Source organism: Lampetra planeri, chromosome 4 (genome assembly GCF_965212315.1).
Source record: "Lampetra planeri chromosome 4, kcLamPlan1.2.h2, whole genome shotgun sequence".
NCBI classification, from domain to species: domain Eukaryota; kingdom Metazoa; phylum Chordata; class Hyperoartia; order Petromyzontiformes; family Petromyzontidae; genus Lampetra; species Lampetra planeri.
This window is the reverse complement of record NC_136110.1, coordinates 27,995,289-28,012,665: the sequence shown is the minus strand read 5'-3', so window position 1 is coordinate 28,012,665 and position 17,377 is coordinate 27,995,289. Positions and strand designations below refer to the sequence as shown.

Below are 17,377 nucleotides of genomic sequence, written 5' to 3'. Positions count from 1 at the left end.
TATTAGTGTGAGGGGCATGCATTTAGTACCCCCCCCACCCACTCCAACACTATCAGATCAGCCAATCAGTGAGATACAGCCAATTACCATGTTCGGTATTCCTCAATTAGCATCGCAATCTCTGTTTTAAAGTTGGTCAATGACCCGTGTCTCCGAGTTCATTCAGCGCTGGATAATTTACTCTCGCTAGAGTCGGTGACGCTTTGAACTTTGACGGGGTTAGTCAATGGTCGTCGACGCAAAACAAAAACACACAACAACAAAAAAACCTTTGTCTTCTTGGTTCTTTCGGTAAAGTCACGTAGAAGGGAAGAAATAAAATAATAAAAATAAAACATGATAAAATAATTCTCACGACGTTTCGGCCACAACGCAAGTAGCCGTCCCTCAGGTGAAACCAGGTCTGTCGAGGCGACAGCGTCAGACGCGTCAGACGCTGTCGAGGCGACAGCGTGACTTTACCGAAAGAACCAAGAAGATGAATCCCTGCAGTCACGAAAGCTTTAAATCGGAAAAAAAAACACCTTTGCCGAATATTTTCGTCGCGAAATGTGGCCCCCCACCCCCCCACCGCTTAACTAAACTCAACACCGGTCAAGCAGAGCCAGTCCCCCCCCCCCCCCCTTTCACAGACCCATGGTGATTTGCGTCAACTCCGAGTTCGGGTCCTCGCGTGGCCGAGCCTGGGACGCCAGACTCGACATTTCCACGCCTAGTCACGCCGGCTGCCGAGTCCTCTCCGTGTGGCTGAACGCGGCCGATGCCTGCCCGCGGTTGGGCCTGCCGCACGCACGGCTGGAGCCCTGCAGGTCGCGGCGGAACGCGGCCGGGAAGCAGAACTCCTTGAAGCAGCGCTTGAAGTTCTCATCGAGGAAGGCGTACAGCACGGGGTTGAGGCAGCTGTTGGTGTAGCCGAGCGCGACGCAGATGTACCACGCGGCCGAGACGGTCGGCGTGTCGCTGATGCTTACGCGCGACTTGATGATCACGAACAGGTGGATGGGCGTCCAGCAGATGACGAAGATGGCCACGACGATGAGGACCATGCGCGTGATGCGCCGCAGGTTGCGGTCCTTCTCCTTGGAGCCCGAGAGCAGGCGCACGGTGCGCAGGCGAAGCACCATGAGGCTGTAGCAGACGACGATGATGAGCACCGGGAGGATGAAGGCGAAGATGAAGACGCAGATCTTGAGCAGGTTCTCCCAGTTCACGGCAGGATGCGGGAAGTCGAGGATGCACTCGATGATGCCTGCGCATCGAAAGTGACGGTCGACGTTTGTTAGTGATTCCCGACGTTTTGTATACGTGAAAAAAATTAACCCGTAAAAACAAAGTTTTTCACTATAAATCCTTTATATGCGTGGCGGCTAGAGTCCTCTCGTCCTCTGGCTTGAGATGGCTGCCACCTATGGGTCAGATGAATGGCTGCCACCATTAAGCAATTGGTAATTAAATATAATTAATTTTTTCCTAAAAAGTGTAAAATTTAGGAATTTTTTTTTCACGAAAATACATTGTCACGCACAACGAGTCTGTGTGCAAAATGTCAGCTCGATTGGATCACGGGAAGTGGGTTAAAAAACGACCGAATAATTTGCACGGTCATAAGCAAGCAAGCAAGCAAGTGAACTTAATATAAAGGATTTAAAAAAGGTGTGAACAGCTTGTATGACAAGATGTTTTTACAGAAAAATTGTACATTTGGTTCAACGTTTGATTCCCTTCACAAACAAAGAAAGATAAAGGTGCAGCCCTGCAATTGCTCGCTCACATCACCGCTGATGCAAGCGCGCCTCCACTCGACGGAGCTATCGAGAGGCCCTCTCGAAAGTAAATTTGCCTACTCTTCTACAGCGGCCAGCAAAGGCCATCCCGAGGATACGGCGAATCTGGATGGCGCTTTGGGGATCTCAGTGCATTGTGGGGGCCACGTGCTTTCCACATCACGGTGTCAGATGTGATACTTCCGGTTTAGTTTTAAGGCATCGGTTGTGATTTGTCCCAGGCCCTGCATGCCCCACGGGGCGGCCACGCTGCCCAGATATCTTAGAAGGGGTGGGAGGATCCAAACTTTACCCCTTCACACACGACCTGCCGTGTATGCTGCTGGGTGGACAGAGGCGAGTGCATTGAATCAACTTGCGCCATCATTTTAATTGCCGTGTCAGGAGCTTGAACAGGTAACCCAAAGTCCAGTGTGCTAACCATTGTACCATGACAGCCTCTTGATTGTGCACGGGACGTAAATTAAGTGTACAGAGAGAAAAGTCTTATCTCTTGCTTGTTGGAGTTCTTGGTTAATGCATTTACTTATTTTGTTATGTTTTGCTAATTGCAATTGTTCTATTGGCATCATGTGATAATATTAAGAATCAATTTGGAAACATTTAAGTGCAGTGTTCCCCGATTGTCAGCGGTTGAATGGCTGCAAAAGAGAAATTTGACAGGGCATCTCCAGGAAGAAAAAAAACCCCGCTTCAAGTGGCCTTTTTTTATTTCCTACAAGTTCAAAAACTAAATTTAATCTGATGTAAAATTGTTGTTGTGCTGAGACCATCAACCGTCTAACACTCGAGAAGCCAGTTTAAATCACGGTTGGCTGAAACTTGGATTTGATCCCCGGATCTTTGGAGTGACAGCTCAATGATAAGACCTCTGAGTCACCCGCTCGTCTCCAGTGTAGAGCGTTTACTTGACTATTGTCAGGCATTGCTCACCACAAGTGTGGCATATGCCCACTGGGCATACCACCTTATATGAACACACCACATCACCGAGGATGTAAAATGCTCTTTTGATTCCAAGAACACAGGATGAGATGTTACTATCCTTTGTGCAAGCACTTCCAAGAGTTCATGAACAGTGAGCCTGGTGAAATTTGGGGAGCGCATCGTCAGTAGTGAACCTTTGGTTCCTAGGGTGTCTCAGCCTTTCATACTATACACCCTCCCCAAAGGCGGCCAGCGACAGTGTGATCAATCCTACGCTTGCGTCCCATTCCCAATTAGTCATAGGAGTTGCCTTGTTGTTGATAGCGAACATCCCATTGTGATCATACAGGGCTTTAAAACTTCAACCCGTCTTTATTGACTGCCTGGGTGAGTCATGCATCTAAAGCACTCCTTGCAGGTTTTCAACATTTACCCGATCTACTCAGTTATAATTAGTTACCTCCAATAGCTTTGATTCATTCGCATGGGCTGCATTTTAACCACAAATCATCCCGGTGATTACTGTGCAATATTTTATGACATCTGTAATCCACGCAATAATGTGGGTCAATAAACAACAGGATATTTACGAGGCGTATTGTGTTCCATCCTGCTGTGCTTAAATCGTGCAATTAAAATGGGAACATATCAACTAATTAACGGGTGGAGCGGTGGACAAGTGGTTAGCGCAATAATGCATTACGATGATGATAAAAAAGAGAATAGGTTTCACCCTTTCTGGCAATAAAATAGGTGTTAAGTTGTTCAAACACCCAATGGATACCTTTTGCAAGGCATCACGTCTGCATTAAGCGCACGTACTTGTGGCAATACGTGCAAACATGCTTCGATAACACTGGTCAACACACTTTTTCTCGCAAAAGGTATTCCAACGGTTTTAATGTAATTTTGGGGTGCTGATTCCAAATCTGGCATCAGTTTTTGTCTATCACATCACATTTTTGAGATATCAAATATTGAATTTTCAATAAAAACTGCAGAAGAAGAATATTAAATAAATGTGGATATCTACATAAAATTATATTATAAACACACTATCCTAAAAATACAGCACCATATTTTAACACTAAAGCAGTCACTGACTCGCAACAACTTGCAATCATAACTAACAGAGTTAATTTCGGGTAAAATCAATGAAAATGGGGTATGCCGATAGCATAAAAATGAGATGTGATAGAGCAAATCAGAGATCAGATTTGGAATCAGCGCCCTGAAATTAGTCTAAAACAGCTGTAAAAGTCCAGGCCAGAAAAAATGTTTTTTTGTTGTTGACCAGTGTAATATATCCATTGTCCTTGAAACCGATTGGTCGACGCCAGAGACAGCCTTCTTCATGGCCTTGTCTCAGCAGTGTCAGATCAGAGAATGCCAAAGGGCGAACACCACAAAGGCAATGCAAGTATGAGAGCATTTGTACCTCGAGTTGAGCAGTTATATCTATGGGACCCAAAGGGTGGAACCTATTATTAGTTTTTCATCAATTTCATTCTGGCAAAAAAGATCACGAAGATAATGCTGTGTGAATCCGGCCATCTCAGTTCGAACAACCACTAACATCAGTGGCGAGGGATTTTAAACTGGACCTTGTCTCCCCCCCCCCCCATCACCAACTCTCACTGACCAGCGTGGTGAAGTAGGGTCAAACAACCCCCAGGACCAAAATGGATTGAAAGAGGCCTTCACCCAGCAGTGGATTGGCAAAGCGCTGTACATTTGAATAATAAATGGCTTTACGATTAAAGATGATAAATTAGTCAATCGCTTTTCCAGTCCATTCTATATCTTGAACTGTGCAAATGTTTTTTTTTGGTAACGAGCAATATAAAAAAAATATATAAATCTAATGCAAACACAATTTCTCCAGCATTCTGTACCAAATAAACTGATTGGATGGCGTGACGTAAATATAAATGGAGAGTGCCATTTGAATGCAAATTCTGGGTCCGATTTATGAATAATGATGACGTGGCAGCCCGCTCAGGGAACACACCCACGAGTAGGTGCCCTGCGGAGATGGAGCAATGAAATCGGCACGTTACAGTTGCGAGGTGGATTATTAAATCCAGGACTCTGAGGGATGGTGATGGTCTGGTGGAGGCATTCCTCTGGCAGTGAATTGACCGAAGCACATTTTGATGACTTTATTTAATAAATAGATATGGGGGGGGGGGGGGGTGGTGGGGGTCTTACATTAATCTCAACCGAGAGTGATATTGAAATGTAAATGCCGGGTTGTAGTATGTAAATGGTTCGTAGAAATATTTTCATGGACAGTTTGGTTAAAAAAAATGAAGCTGCATTAAGTTGAGGCCTAATAGACATTTAAACATACATTTTCACAGTTATCGTTAGCATATTGCCAATACTTCTCCTATGCCTGGTAACTTGTGATAAGAAATCCCACCCAAAGGCAGGACACTGAAAATGAAATTAAACTAAGAGAAAAAAAAACATTCCAAACGCTAAAGTCACCCTTACCCTCCTCTTTCTTGGCCGTTCCCATGACGATGACGGGAATGCCAATGGCTGACGACAAGATCCAGATGCAGATGTTGATCAACTTGGCCTTGGAGGGCGTCCGAAAGTCCAGAGCCTTCACTGGGTGGCAAACAGCGATGTAGCGATCGACGCTCATGATCGTGAGCGTGAAAATGCTGGTGAACATGTTGTAGTAGTCGATGGACATCACCACCTTGCAGATCACCTCTCCGAAAGGCCACGAGCCCATGAGGTAATCGGCACTCTGGAAGGGCAAGGTGGTGGTGACCAATGTGTCTGCCAGGGCAAGGTTGAAGATGTACGTGTTGGTAGCCGTCTTCATTTTCGTGTACCTGGTTAGAAACGAAATCCCACAAAGGAGAGCAAGTGTTAATGTCACAATTTCCGGTACATTGCACGAGCCATTTCTCAAAATAACAGCAACTTTTTTCGTCCCTTCTCCAGCTAAAGCCTGCTGTATTAAACATTTTTTTTTACAAATGTGCACATATGGTTTGCTTGCACATTGGGGATGTGTAAAGGTCATCTCTGCAGACAATGACCTCACCACAGCAGAGATCGCCTTGCTCACTCCAGGGGCATTCATCTTTCTCGTTTTGTCATTCACACTTTCTAGATGGGTTGCAACAGATACGCGCTGGATTTCTGCTCATCCCCAGCACATATAAATCGCTGCAATGTACAAATGTTATATTTTGCGACGATGTTTTCGCGGTTATGCTATATAGCGCGCCAATGTTTTTGTGTTGTATAATGCGTGTTGTTGTTATTTGACATAATGTCCGATGTTAAATGTTCCACGCGTTGGGAGCTTCTTCAGGAACTGATTCAGAATGAAACGTCACACATCATGCCAAACGTTACGGGGTAAAACCCGAAACACACACTTAGGCGAGCAACGTTATATTTTGGTAGGCAGGGGCAACTATGAGCGATATTTCCAACTGTTAATTTGGATTCTAGGTCTGTGGGTCGTGTGAAGTTCCTGCATGCGTGTGCTCGATCATGAACTGGATGCTATGGAAATATTAACGTGGCAATGAACTTGCAAATATTCTATATTTAGGACAGCAGATTAACCTAATTAGGACTAGCGTGTATTGATAGACACAAATGTCAATGATGGCATCAGCCAATGAAAGAGGATGACCATTTCTCGGCTGGCCTCGTCCTGGGGCAATATTTTGGCTGAATTCTAGATTTGAAGCTTTCGTAACTGCAAGGATTCATATTCTTAGGTTTTTTCGGTAAAGTCGCGTAGGTAAAAAATTAGAATTTATAAAAGTAAAATAAAAATCACGACGTTTTGGAGGCAACACAAGCTTCCGTTTTCAGGTGGAACCGTCACAGCACGATACAGCTATCGTCATAGCATGATACAGCTATCGTGCTGTGACGGTTCCACCTGAAGACGGAAGCTTGTGTTGCTTCCGAAACGTCGTGATTTTTATTTTATTTTTATTTTACTTTTAATGATTTTAATTTAATTTGCAATGCCCACTTGGGCACATACTAGTAATAATAAAAATAAAGGAATGTGTACCCACTAGTAAATATTCATCTCGTCTCACTATAATATGTGCACTTTCATAAGCACCAGGCAATATGCTGTGGAATGGATTATAGAAGGTGCTTCAAAACAATGTTAACACTCATCTTCTTGGTTCTTTCGGTAAAGTCATGTAGAATGGAAATAAGAAAAAAAATAGCAGTAAGAAAAGTAATTAAATAAATAACTATTTCGTTATGTTTTCTTTTTATTACTTTATTATTTCCATTCTACGTGACTTTTCCGAAAGAACCAAGAAGATGAATCCCTGCAGTCACGAAAGCTTTAAATCGAAATTTAATGTTAACACTTTCTGGGACTATCGTTTTTAATGGAAAAAGAACGGATAATACTACACAGTAACATAATAACAAATTATGTGAATAGCTTCAAAAAGTCAAAGATTCTCCACTTGTTCGCCATCGTTGTCAACGCGTGCCTGGAATTTTCTCCAGGTGGTCTCCTAAGCCCGAAGGCACATTTCTGGTGGTATTGTACCAAATTCTTGTGAGTGTAATTTATTTTTGAAACACCGTGTAAATCCACTCTTAACATGCGCTTTAAACAATCAGGTGTAGCTGCACACATTATTGCTTAATGCTGGCCCTTTTCACACACACACGAACACGATTACAGCGGTGTCTTTGAAAAACGTATTTCTTTCTTTATTTTTCATGCATATCACTGGTCAACAAAAAAAATACATTTTTTTCTGGCCTGGACTTTTGCAGCTGTTTTAGACTAATTTCAGGGTGCTGATTCCAAATCTGATCTCAGATTTGCTCTATCACATCATTTTTATGCTATCGGCATACCCCATTTTCATTGATTTTACCCAAAATTAACTCTGTCACTTATGATTATAAGTTGTTGCGAGTGCTTTAGTGTTAAAATATGGTGCTGTATTTTTAGGATAGTGTGTTTATAATATCATTTTATGTCGATATCCACATTTATTTAATATTTTTCTTCTGCAGTTTTTATTGAAAATGCAATATTTAATATCTCAAAAACCTGATGTGATAGACAAAAACTGATGCCGGATTTGGAATCAGCACCCCAAAATTACCTTAAAACCGTTGGAATACCTTATGCCAGAAAAAGTGTCTTGACCAGTGTATTCATTCATCTCATCTTTGCCCTATGTATTCCCAATATTGCAGCATTATCCAATTGGAACTCATTGAAACATGTTGATACTGCTGCTGATCCTCCTGCTGTTATGGAGTGTCTCAGGCTGCAAGCTATGGCTGCAAAGATGGGTCGTACATGTTATGGATATCGTTTATTGTTAAATTTGAACAACAGTTCCTATGATCACTGTTACATTGTTTTTATAGCTGTATATTGGTGATTTCGAAAACGTATGATTAAGCCATGTTTGTTTGTTGAAGTACGGAGATAACTTGATAACTTTAATCTAAATTGTCTTATGGTTGTTATTGTTTGACTTGCATTCCACTGGGATTTTTGCAGACATCGTTGATATACGGTGCTTTTTTCTGGAAGACTTTGCTGTTTTTTCCTGGATGTTTCTGTTGTGCGTCGTCACTTTAAGATGTTCTTTGTTCATGTTTTTGTTTGTTGCAGTTGCACCCGAGTCAAGAGCCGAATGGCTCACAGGGCTAAACCTAATAAATAAAACTGAAACTGAACTTTCAGAGCGGTGTGTTACATTGTGGCATATAACTGCCTGTAGGGGGAAGGTATCACAACACTGCAGTACTTAGATTCCTTTAAATTGGCCTTTAAAAAAAAATCCATTTTAGGGACTGCTGCATTTTCCCACATACCCCGCAACGGTGAAATGTTGAGTTCAGTGAAATAATTTCGTTTAAATCCAAAGAGCAATTCCCGGCACAATTATGTGAAATTCAAACGTAAGGTGAAAGTTTATTTTTTTTATTAGGATTATGCACTCTTTAATGACCAGGCACAGAGTAAGACAGCACTAAACTGGACAACATAGCGTAATCACAGTTGGCCGAAACCTAAAATTAAAACTCTGGATCTCAGCCGCACGGCACAAGCAACATTCCCTGAGTCACCTGGCCACATCTAAATATGTATTTGAGCAGAAAAAAAATTCAGGATTGTCTGGACATTTGATTGCTTTCTCCTCAACTTTTTTTTTCTCTCCAAGTAACGTTCTTACTCGTGCGTCCATAAATGACGTCACGCGATTTTGGACGATTTTTTACCCCCCCCCCCCTCGTCACACGGCGTCACAAAAAGTCAGACCCCCCCTCAAATATGACGTCACAAAGTTCTGCCCCCCCCCCCAAACCATATTTCCATTTTGAAAATAAACATGCTTCAAATCGCTTTAAACTATTGTTATTGTAGTGCGTATTTAATGTGGCGCTGCACTCTGATGTTGTAGGAGAAAACATGTATTAAAAAGTCTATTTAATTAAGAAGAACGTGTCGTCTATATTTATTTAAAGTTGCGCATTTTGATGTGACGTCACATTTCTCAAGCCCCCCCGCACCTCGTCACACATCGTCACAAATGTCTGACCCCCCCCCCCTAGGTGCGTGACGTCATATATGGACGGCTCGATAGAAGAACGTATTGAAGCTTGATTTGCTCTTCATATGTTGAGATACATTTCAACATGCGTTTATAAATAATTGAGCGAGTTGAATATACTGTAAAACAAAAAGACAAAGATCCCCCATATAGCCTGAAAAAACTATTGGGGCAAGTGCTGTTAGCAAGTACCTATGAAACCCGGAACACGAGGGGTTGGTGGCCAACACCACTCCCAGCCGCCTCTGTCTCCCTAGTGGCAATGTTTACACACCACACAAGATACTCATTTGAGACTGAGTCGACCTAGGAGAGGCCCAGGACTGGTTCAGATAATCGTCAGTGGTGTTGACCGTAGAACACTAACCGCTGCACTAACCGCTCCCCGCTGTATACACATAAACACACACATCTATAGACTATAAAAATACATACGCAACAGTCAAACCTATTTCTTGTGCTATCTACAAATAGTTGCAATTACATTTCTAAAAAAACCTCACCAATAACACAAACGTGGATTAAAAAATCTGGAAGGCATTGATAAATCAATAACATTTGTACCAAAAATCCCGTGCCTCACGATGTTAAACCATCCTGGAACAATACACGGAATCGGTAAACGAAACGAGCACTTCAGGCGGGTTTTTATTAAAGCTGCAATGCTACCACCTTGTGGTTTGAAGGCGTTCGCTTATTTTAGCTTCGTCCGTATTTGGGCACTCATCCACAATGGTTGGATCACAGTGCCGAGCCCACTTTGTTCACACTACCCAGCTAAAGAAAACAACCGTGTGTTCTGGGCCACTCATGCATTGACGATTGAATGTGCCATGTTTATAATTGCAGCAATATATAATATTGTGTTCTTTAAATTAGCCCACCTCCCTGAGATTAAATTGACTGAGCAGAGTAGTTTTTTGTGGTGTAATCGGCAATTTCATGCGACATAAAATTTCCATAAACGAAACACAGGTGTGTGTGTGTGCTGGGTGAATGCTAAATGTGGATTTTTTCCTTGTTCAGTTGTTGAATAATTCCGTTCTGTACTGTGGCCGATTTTCACAGAATGTTTTGTCACTTTTAAATTATTATTGGTGGTGCCATTGCCACATTCAACATTTCATCTCGACACAATATTGCCTTCAATTGCAAAATATATGAATATATTCCATTGAAAAAAAGGTACGTGAAATATTTGCAACGAAGACTCCAGTGTATCGCATTCAAATGTCCATCTGCTAATGAATCGCTGGGCTGTGATCAAAAGTGGCAGTTGCGACCATTGAAACGATTGCAGTGAAAACGCGAAGAGAATTCGTGACATTTTCTTTTTGCTGCCATTCTGTGTCTTCGCGTCTCGTCAATATGCATACGCGCGCAGACACCTTCGCTAACGCGTCCCAATCTCTCACCAGTTCCCAAGAGTACTGCTGAGGTTGCCATGGAAATCTAAAAAACCATCTCCACAGAAAGGCTCAGATATAATGCACACAGTGTGGACGTAACTACACGCAGCTAATGCGCACCCGGTGCCCCCCCCCCCCAGCTGACAACATCACTCGCTATGGCCATTCCCACCACAAATTGGCCACGGCAGTCAATGCAGTTTGGAAACACACCGACGGTCACGACTGCAAAATCTCCATGGTGGTGGTGGTGGTGGGGAGGTTGGTTGTGGTGGGTGTGAGGAACGCAATTTCGCGTGAGAAATTATCTCGGTCCAAAAGAAAATCTGTTAAATGAACCTCGTGGCGGTGCCCCGGGGTACCATAGTAACCCCGGCTCTCGCACAATGTCCGTGATGCAGTCGTTTTGAGTCTGTTGATAAGTCGGCGATGCGGCAATCGACTCATCTCGACGAGCTGTACACGATGCACCACTACGGTGCGTACCGCGAGCGTTCAGGGTTTCGGCGCAGTCGTCCTCGTTGCGTTTCGACTTCGTTGAGTGGCACCACCGATTTCGAAATTGATTGGTAACCCAGTCGCGGAGTGAAGTAACACCCCTGGAAAAAATAGTGTCCCAGAAAAAAAGTATTTAATTGCCTCGGCCATTCTGTATTATTTGCTACCCCGGGGTACCGCCATGAAGATCAAATGACAGAACAATGTGCAGCCTGCACGGCCCCATTGATCAATCCACTGCTGGATGAGGGCCTCTCCAAGCCATTGCGGGTGGATATGATGTTCTCATTTTAAAATACTTCGCCTCGCAGGTCAATGCGGGTTGCTGAGGATCGTAAATTACAAAATGAATGTTGCTGCGCTGCCCATCTTTTTTTATTTTGTTTAACTTTTTTTTTATTTCCCAGGGAAGAGTCCCCCACTGAGTCTGAGGGCTCAGTTTCAGGAGGACCATGCATTGGGTATGCTTGGTATGATGTCCGATGTGTTTTCGGTTGTACCACGGAGTTGTTTGGTATGCTGTCCGATGTTTCTCTGAAGCTCCCAGCATGCGAAACGATACATGGGACGACTCCAAAACCACGTCAAGTTTATTTCACGTAATCAGTTTGAGAACTCAAGAGACCAACATCGTCTTGTTTGCGATATTGGCCCGGGGGCATTTGTCTGCCAGGAGGGAGCCGAACATTGCGATCTATAATCCCAAATTGATTGACATGCGGGCCAATTTATTCCTTGGCAAATCAGGACCCCGACACGGGAACGCGGTGCCCTACTCGTACTGACACCAGGGTCTCTTGATCGACAACCGTGAGGCCGGGCGGTGCCGCGCTGCTGCGGTTTCGTCGCCCGCAGCGTTAACATCGGTGGTGGCTGTTGGACTCCGAAACGCGATTCGGAACCGTGAACCTGTACGCCAAGCGGCGACGGTCAGAGGTCGCAACCGGGTACCCGATACCCGTACCCTACCCGATACCCAGCTACCCGTACCCGGCCGGGTACGGGTAGCCGTTTGCGACCCTGGTGCGGCCGGGTACGGGTAGGCCGTGAGTCACTGGTGAGTAACCGTTTGTCACTCATTTCGGGTAGGGTACGGGTACGGGTAGGGAACGGGAACCCGTACCTGGCCGGGTACGGGTACCCATTTGCGACCTTGGTGCTGCCGGGTACGGGTAAGGAATCAAAACCCGTTTGCGACCTCTGGCGACGGTGCTACACCGCTAGGCCATGCCACCGCCGGTGTACATCTATCGATAGAATAATGAAAAGAGTAGGAGGATTGCCCCCAACCCCCCACCCCCCCCACAATTCGGTTACGGTCATAATCTTTGACGGAGGCAGCCAGCCTGTGATGTCGCACGGCACAGCTGTTTCCCACCACTTTGCCCGGGGCAGATTTGGTTATTAAACTCAACTGAATGTGCGATGGGCATTCACATGGGGGTACTGTCACAATAATTAGAATGGGAAATACATGACGGGATTTCACTTGGCTTTTTACTGTGTCTTCTAATATTCAACTTCCCCACACACCTGCGATTAGCATGATGGACTAAGTACTGTGTAAAAGAAGTTCAACATACATACATGTACAAAATACACCCTTTGGAGTAGTCACTGTTTAGTTATTATTACAAGCGATTTGGGGACTAGCGTTAGGGCTAAAGTAAGGTTGAAGGGTTAGGAATAGGATACCTGGTTGTGCAGGAATGATATAGGACAGGGTTAAGGTCAGTAGTAGAGGATTACATCTTAGAGTTGTTTTTATACAAACATGTGTTAGCCTCTGGCAGTGCTCTTAACAGGAAACAAAACACGCGCACGTGACCTGGTGCTGGACTCATGTCGTGATTCGATTCTGACCAACCACCAATGTATTATCCTGCTGCGTGTTCAAACCGGAATTGTTTAAGAAACTGTACATTCGTTTGAACACTTTTGCATTGCAGTTGATATCCTAGTGCATTGATACTCTTAGTTCTTTCGGTAAAGTCACGTAGGTAAAAAATGAAATTAAAATTAATAAAGAAATATTATTTTATTTTTTATGAATTTTAATTTCATTTATTATTTTATTTTTTATTAATTTTAATTTCACTTTTTTACCTACGTGACTTTACCGAAAGAACTAAGAGTATGAATCCTTGCAGTCACGAAAGCTTCAAATCTAGAATTAGTGCATTGATGTTTTTTTTTAATTGAGCTTCCAGAACGCGTGGTAAATTGCTTCCCCTTGAGCCCACGTGCAGATGTAATATATATCATGCGCATGCATACACATTTTAAACACATTTGACACAATTGTATGATAGCATCTAGTTGGTTTTTTTGTTGTTTATATAATACTTTTAGCTTGACCAGCTCTGTAATAATTCATCGCAAAACGTTATACCCGATTAATATTTGCAGCGATGTCGCATTAACAATTTACCGTGCACATGAAGTGTGAATCCAATTACGTATCAGCAGGTGGCAGCATATTGCCATGCTCTTCGTAAGATATTCAGGATAGAGTTGTGTGCAACGTTATTTCATACCCAGTAATCAGAGGTCGCAAGCGGGATTTTGATTCCTTACCCGTACCCGGCCGCACCAGGGTCGCAAACGGGTACCCGTACCCGACCGGGTACGGGTAGGGTACGGGTATCGGGTACCTGATTGCGACCTCTGGGATGAAGCCATGTTGCAGGCGCGGGTGGGTTGATTCTAGGAACTTGAATTGTGAGAAGAGACAAGACGTTGGGAAATGAGTGACAAACGGTTACTCACCAGTGACTCACGACCTACCCGTACCCGTACCCGGCCGCACCAGGGTCGCAAACGGGTACCCGTACCCGGCCGGGTACAGGTAGCCGGGTATCGGGTAGGGTACGGGTATCGAGTACCCGTTTGCGACCTCTGCCAGTAATACAATAGTAACAGTGTACTACTGTCGAGTCAGGGGTTGAGCTTAGAACGTGCCTGATTGGGCGATCTCCATGCACACACAGGTTATGAAAAAAATGTAACCCTTAAAAACAACGTTTTTCACTATAAATCCTTTATATGCGTGGCATCGGTTTTATTTTATTATTCATTTCTGTTTTTCTTGAGTAAGAGTTTCATTTTTATCACATTGGTATTTTAAATAAAATCTGAAATTTATTTTTTCCTAAAAAGTGTAACATTTTGGAAAAAATTTTTCACGAAAATAAATTGTCACGCACAACGAGTCTGTGTGCAAAATGTCAGCTCGATTGGATCACGGTAAGTGGGTTAAAAAACGACCGGAAGATTTGCACGGTCATAAGCGCGCAAGCAAGCAAGCGAACTTAATATAAAGGATTTAAAAACCGCCACTTTTAAAAAAAAAATTCATGCTTTGGTTTTCACACCTGATGCTAATTGCTTGTGTTGCAATCGAAACGTCGTGAGAATTTAATTGTTTTATGTTCATTATTTTATTATTTCCCTTATACGTGACTATACCGAAAGAACCAAGAATATTAATCCCTGCAGGCACGAAAGCTTTAAATCAAAAAGTGCTGGGGTGGTTTGCAGTAGATGGTGGTGCAGCGAAATCCATTGTTGTTCTCAATTTCTACGCTTCCACATCCATGCTCTCCCACCTTTACCAACCCCTGTTAGCCGTGAGGTGTGGCGACACAACCCTCAAGGTTGACATGGTGTAGAAAGGCCCTCATCTGGCCATGGATTGTACAGAAAGTGCTGTGCACGTACTGTCAAAGTTGTGTCAAACGCCACTGGTGCTAAAAATGTACACAAAGAGTAAACATACTCTTTGGGTCTTTCGGTAAAGTCACGTAGATAGAAAAATTAAAATCACGACGTTTCGATCGCAGCACAAGCAATCGTCCTCATGTGAATTTTATTTTTCACCTGAAGACGATTGCTTGTGTTGCGATCGAAAGGTCGTGATGTATTTTTTAATTATCTTTCTATCTACGTGACTTTACCGAAAGACCCAAAGAGTATGCATTTCTGCAGTTACGAAAGATTTAAGTCAAATAGTAAACATTCAAGGAAGGACATGGATTTCAAAAAACAGGCACAAAAAATACATTCATGCAATGTTTTTCTTTCTGATTTAAGCACAACTGCATGAAGGTAAAAAGGCAAAGGTGCAGCCCAGCAATTGCTTGTTCTTGTCACTGCTGGTGGAAGGGCCTTCACGAGGGGGGAACTCTTGAGGGTATTGGCCTTTTCTTGCAGATGCCTCGGAAAAAGTGGGAGTGTCCTAACTTTAGCTCATCGGATTCTCCCGGATAAATACACATTTTTATAACTCGTTCCATTCAACTCACTGGCGTACCGATGGGTGGGACCGAGGTGCGGGGATTTAAGAAGCGTCCCCATCGTTTCAGCTGTCACGCGGGGAGATGAAACTGGCAGCCTCTGGAGTGCAATTCCAGTGTGATAACCAGCATGCAATTGAGTAAAATCTAAAATAAAAATTGACACCACGTAAATATTTAAAGCATTCACGTGATAACTGCAAGGCCAGCTAAATTCGCCGGGTCAAATGATGAGTTTAAAGACTGAGTAAAACGTAACTGTTCATGACAGGACGATAAAACAGGAGAGTGACACACCTGTGGTACTTTCTGGAAAAAGTGCTGTGATATGCAGTGAAGAAAAAGACATAAAACATTTTTTTTTACCCAGACAGTGCAGTTGAATGGTTTTGTAATTTTTGATGAAAATGAAGGTAAGGTCATGAATTGAAGATTGAAGCTGCACAACTCAATCTCGGGCTCCACTATGAAGTGCTGAACATTTCTGACTCCTGCATTCCCAATGGAGGGAGGCGCACAGCTATAGGATGACATCAGCAATGTCAATGTGCAGCGTACATTGGGAATTCATCCGAAGAAGTTGTGCACAGTGTGGTTTCCCGATGGGGATTCGCAACACTGGTTACGTGCATTGTGATGGTGTTGATTGATGCTGGAAATTCAAACCCAGCCGTGTATTTCAGAAGAGTTTTTTTTTTCCTGGTTCCACGAGCAGTTTGAAATCACGATAGGTTCATGAATTTTGCAGGGAATTTCATGTCCAAACACTCGGTGGCATCGCAAATTCTGAGCTCATGACATTATTGTTATGCGCATTGAATACTTTGCTTTAAAGAGCAAACTTTTCAATAAGAACCATTCAAAACAAAGTATATTAAATTACAATGGATGAATTACACTATGAGCTATCCTTAAAGGTCACGATGATAAGCACCGATTGGTTTCTGTAGTAAATAGAGTACGTGGGAAAATGATTTGTAGGCTTGTTAAAAAACGATAGCAATTTCCTTCTTAACAGCGATGTATTCATCACGGATGTCAGCATGCCTGAAGCATAACGAATAATGCATTACAACAGGCAGTGGCACTTAATGTGTCCCACTATCTGGCTTACACTGCAAATCATAAACATGTGCCATGTTGCAAAATGCACCGTTGTTTATGGTAACGCGCACCATTCAATGAAAGCAGTTTTGAGGGCATACGCCAGCTGCAAGATTTGCCGAGAGGGACGTATGTCAGCAGAGAACCTTGTGGTGCGGGGTAGCATTGACCACAATGCAAGACCTTAAATTTGAGCCACACAAAATTCTTCTCGGACCCTGGGTCATTTGTGGCGAGATGATGATTTTATTGAGACGAGCTGCAACTGCCGTCCCAAATTGGCAGAAGGGATTTCAAACAGAACATGTGACAACCATAGCTTTGAGTAATTCGAATATCATTTCAAAGGGCCAACTCGTCCAAGCGTTCTCGCTTCCCCAAAGTGCACAACTTTTTCACCTTGGCTTTGCCAGTGTACCAACGCCACGAAACTAAACTATAAACTCAACTGTATATATTTTTAAATCCTTTATATTAAGTTCACTTGCTTGCTTGCTTGCGTGCTTGCGTGCTTGCTTGCGCGCTTACGACTGTGCAAATCTTTCGGTCGTTTTTTAACCCACTTCCCGTGATCCAATCGAGCTGACATTTTGCACACAGACTCGTTGTGCGTGACAATTTATTTTCGTGAAAAATTTTTCCCAAAATTTTACACTTTTTAGGAATTTTTTTAAAAATATTTAATTACCAATTGCTTATTGGTGGCAGACAATCATCTGACCCATAGGAGGCAGCCATCTCAAGCCAGAGGACGAGAG

General features: G+C 43.3%; 1 protein-coding gene across 1 annotated transcript in view; it reads right to left on the bottom strand.

The window, feature by feature from the left end:
- Positions 1-645: 645 nt before the first annotated feature.
- Positions 646-17,377, bottom strand: part of LOC144717893 (delta-type opioid receptor-like) — a 58,040-nt gene continuing 41,308 nt past the window's right edge. The window contains exons 2-3 of the mRNA XM_078593662.1: positions 5,211-5,563; positions 646-1,249 (exon numbers count right to left, since the gene is read on the bottom strand). Of these exons, the coding sequence (XP_078449788.1) occupies positions 717-1,249; positions 5,211-5,563 (886 nt within the window). The 3' untranslated portion in view covers positions 646-716. The remainder of the gene's footprint in view (positions 1,250-5,210; positions 5,564-17,377) is intronic.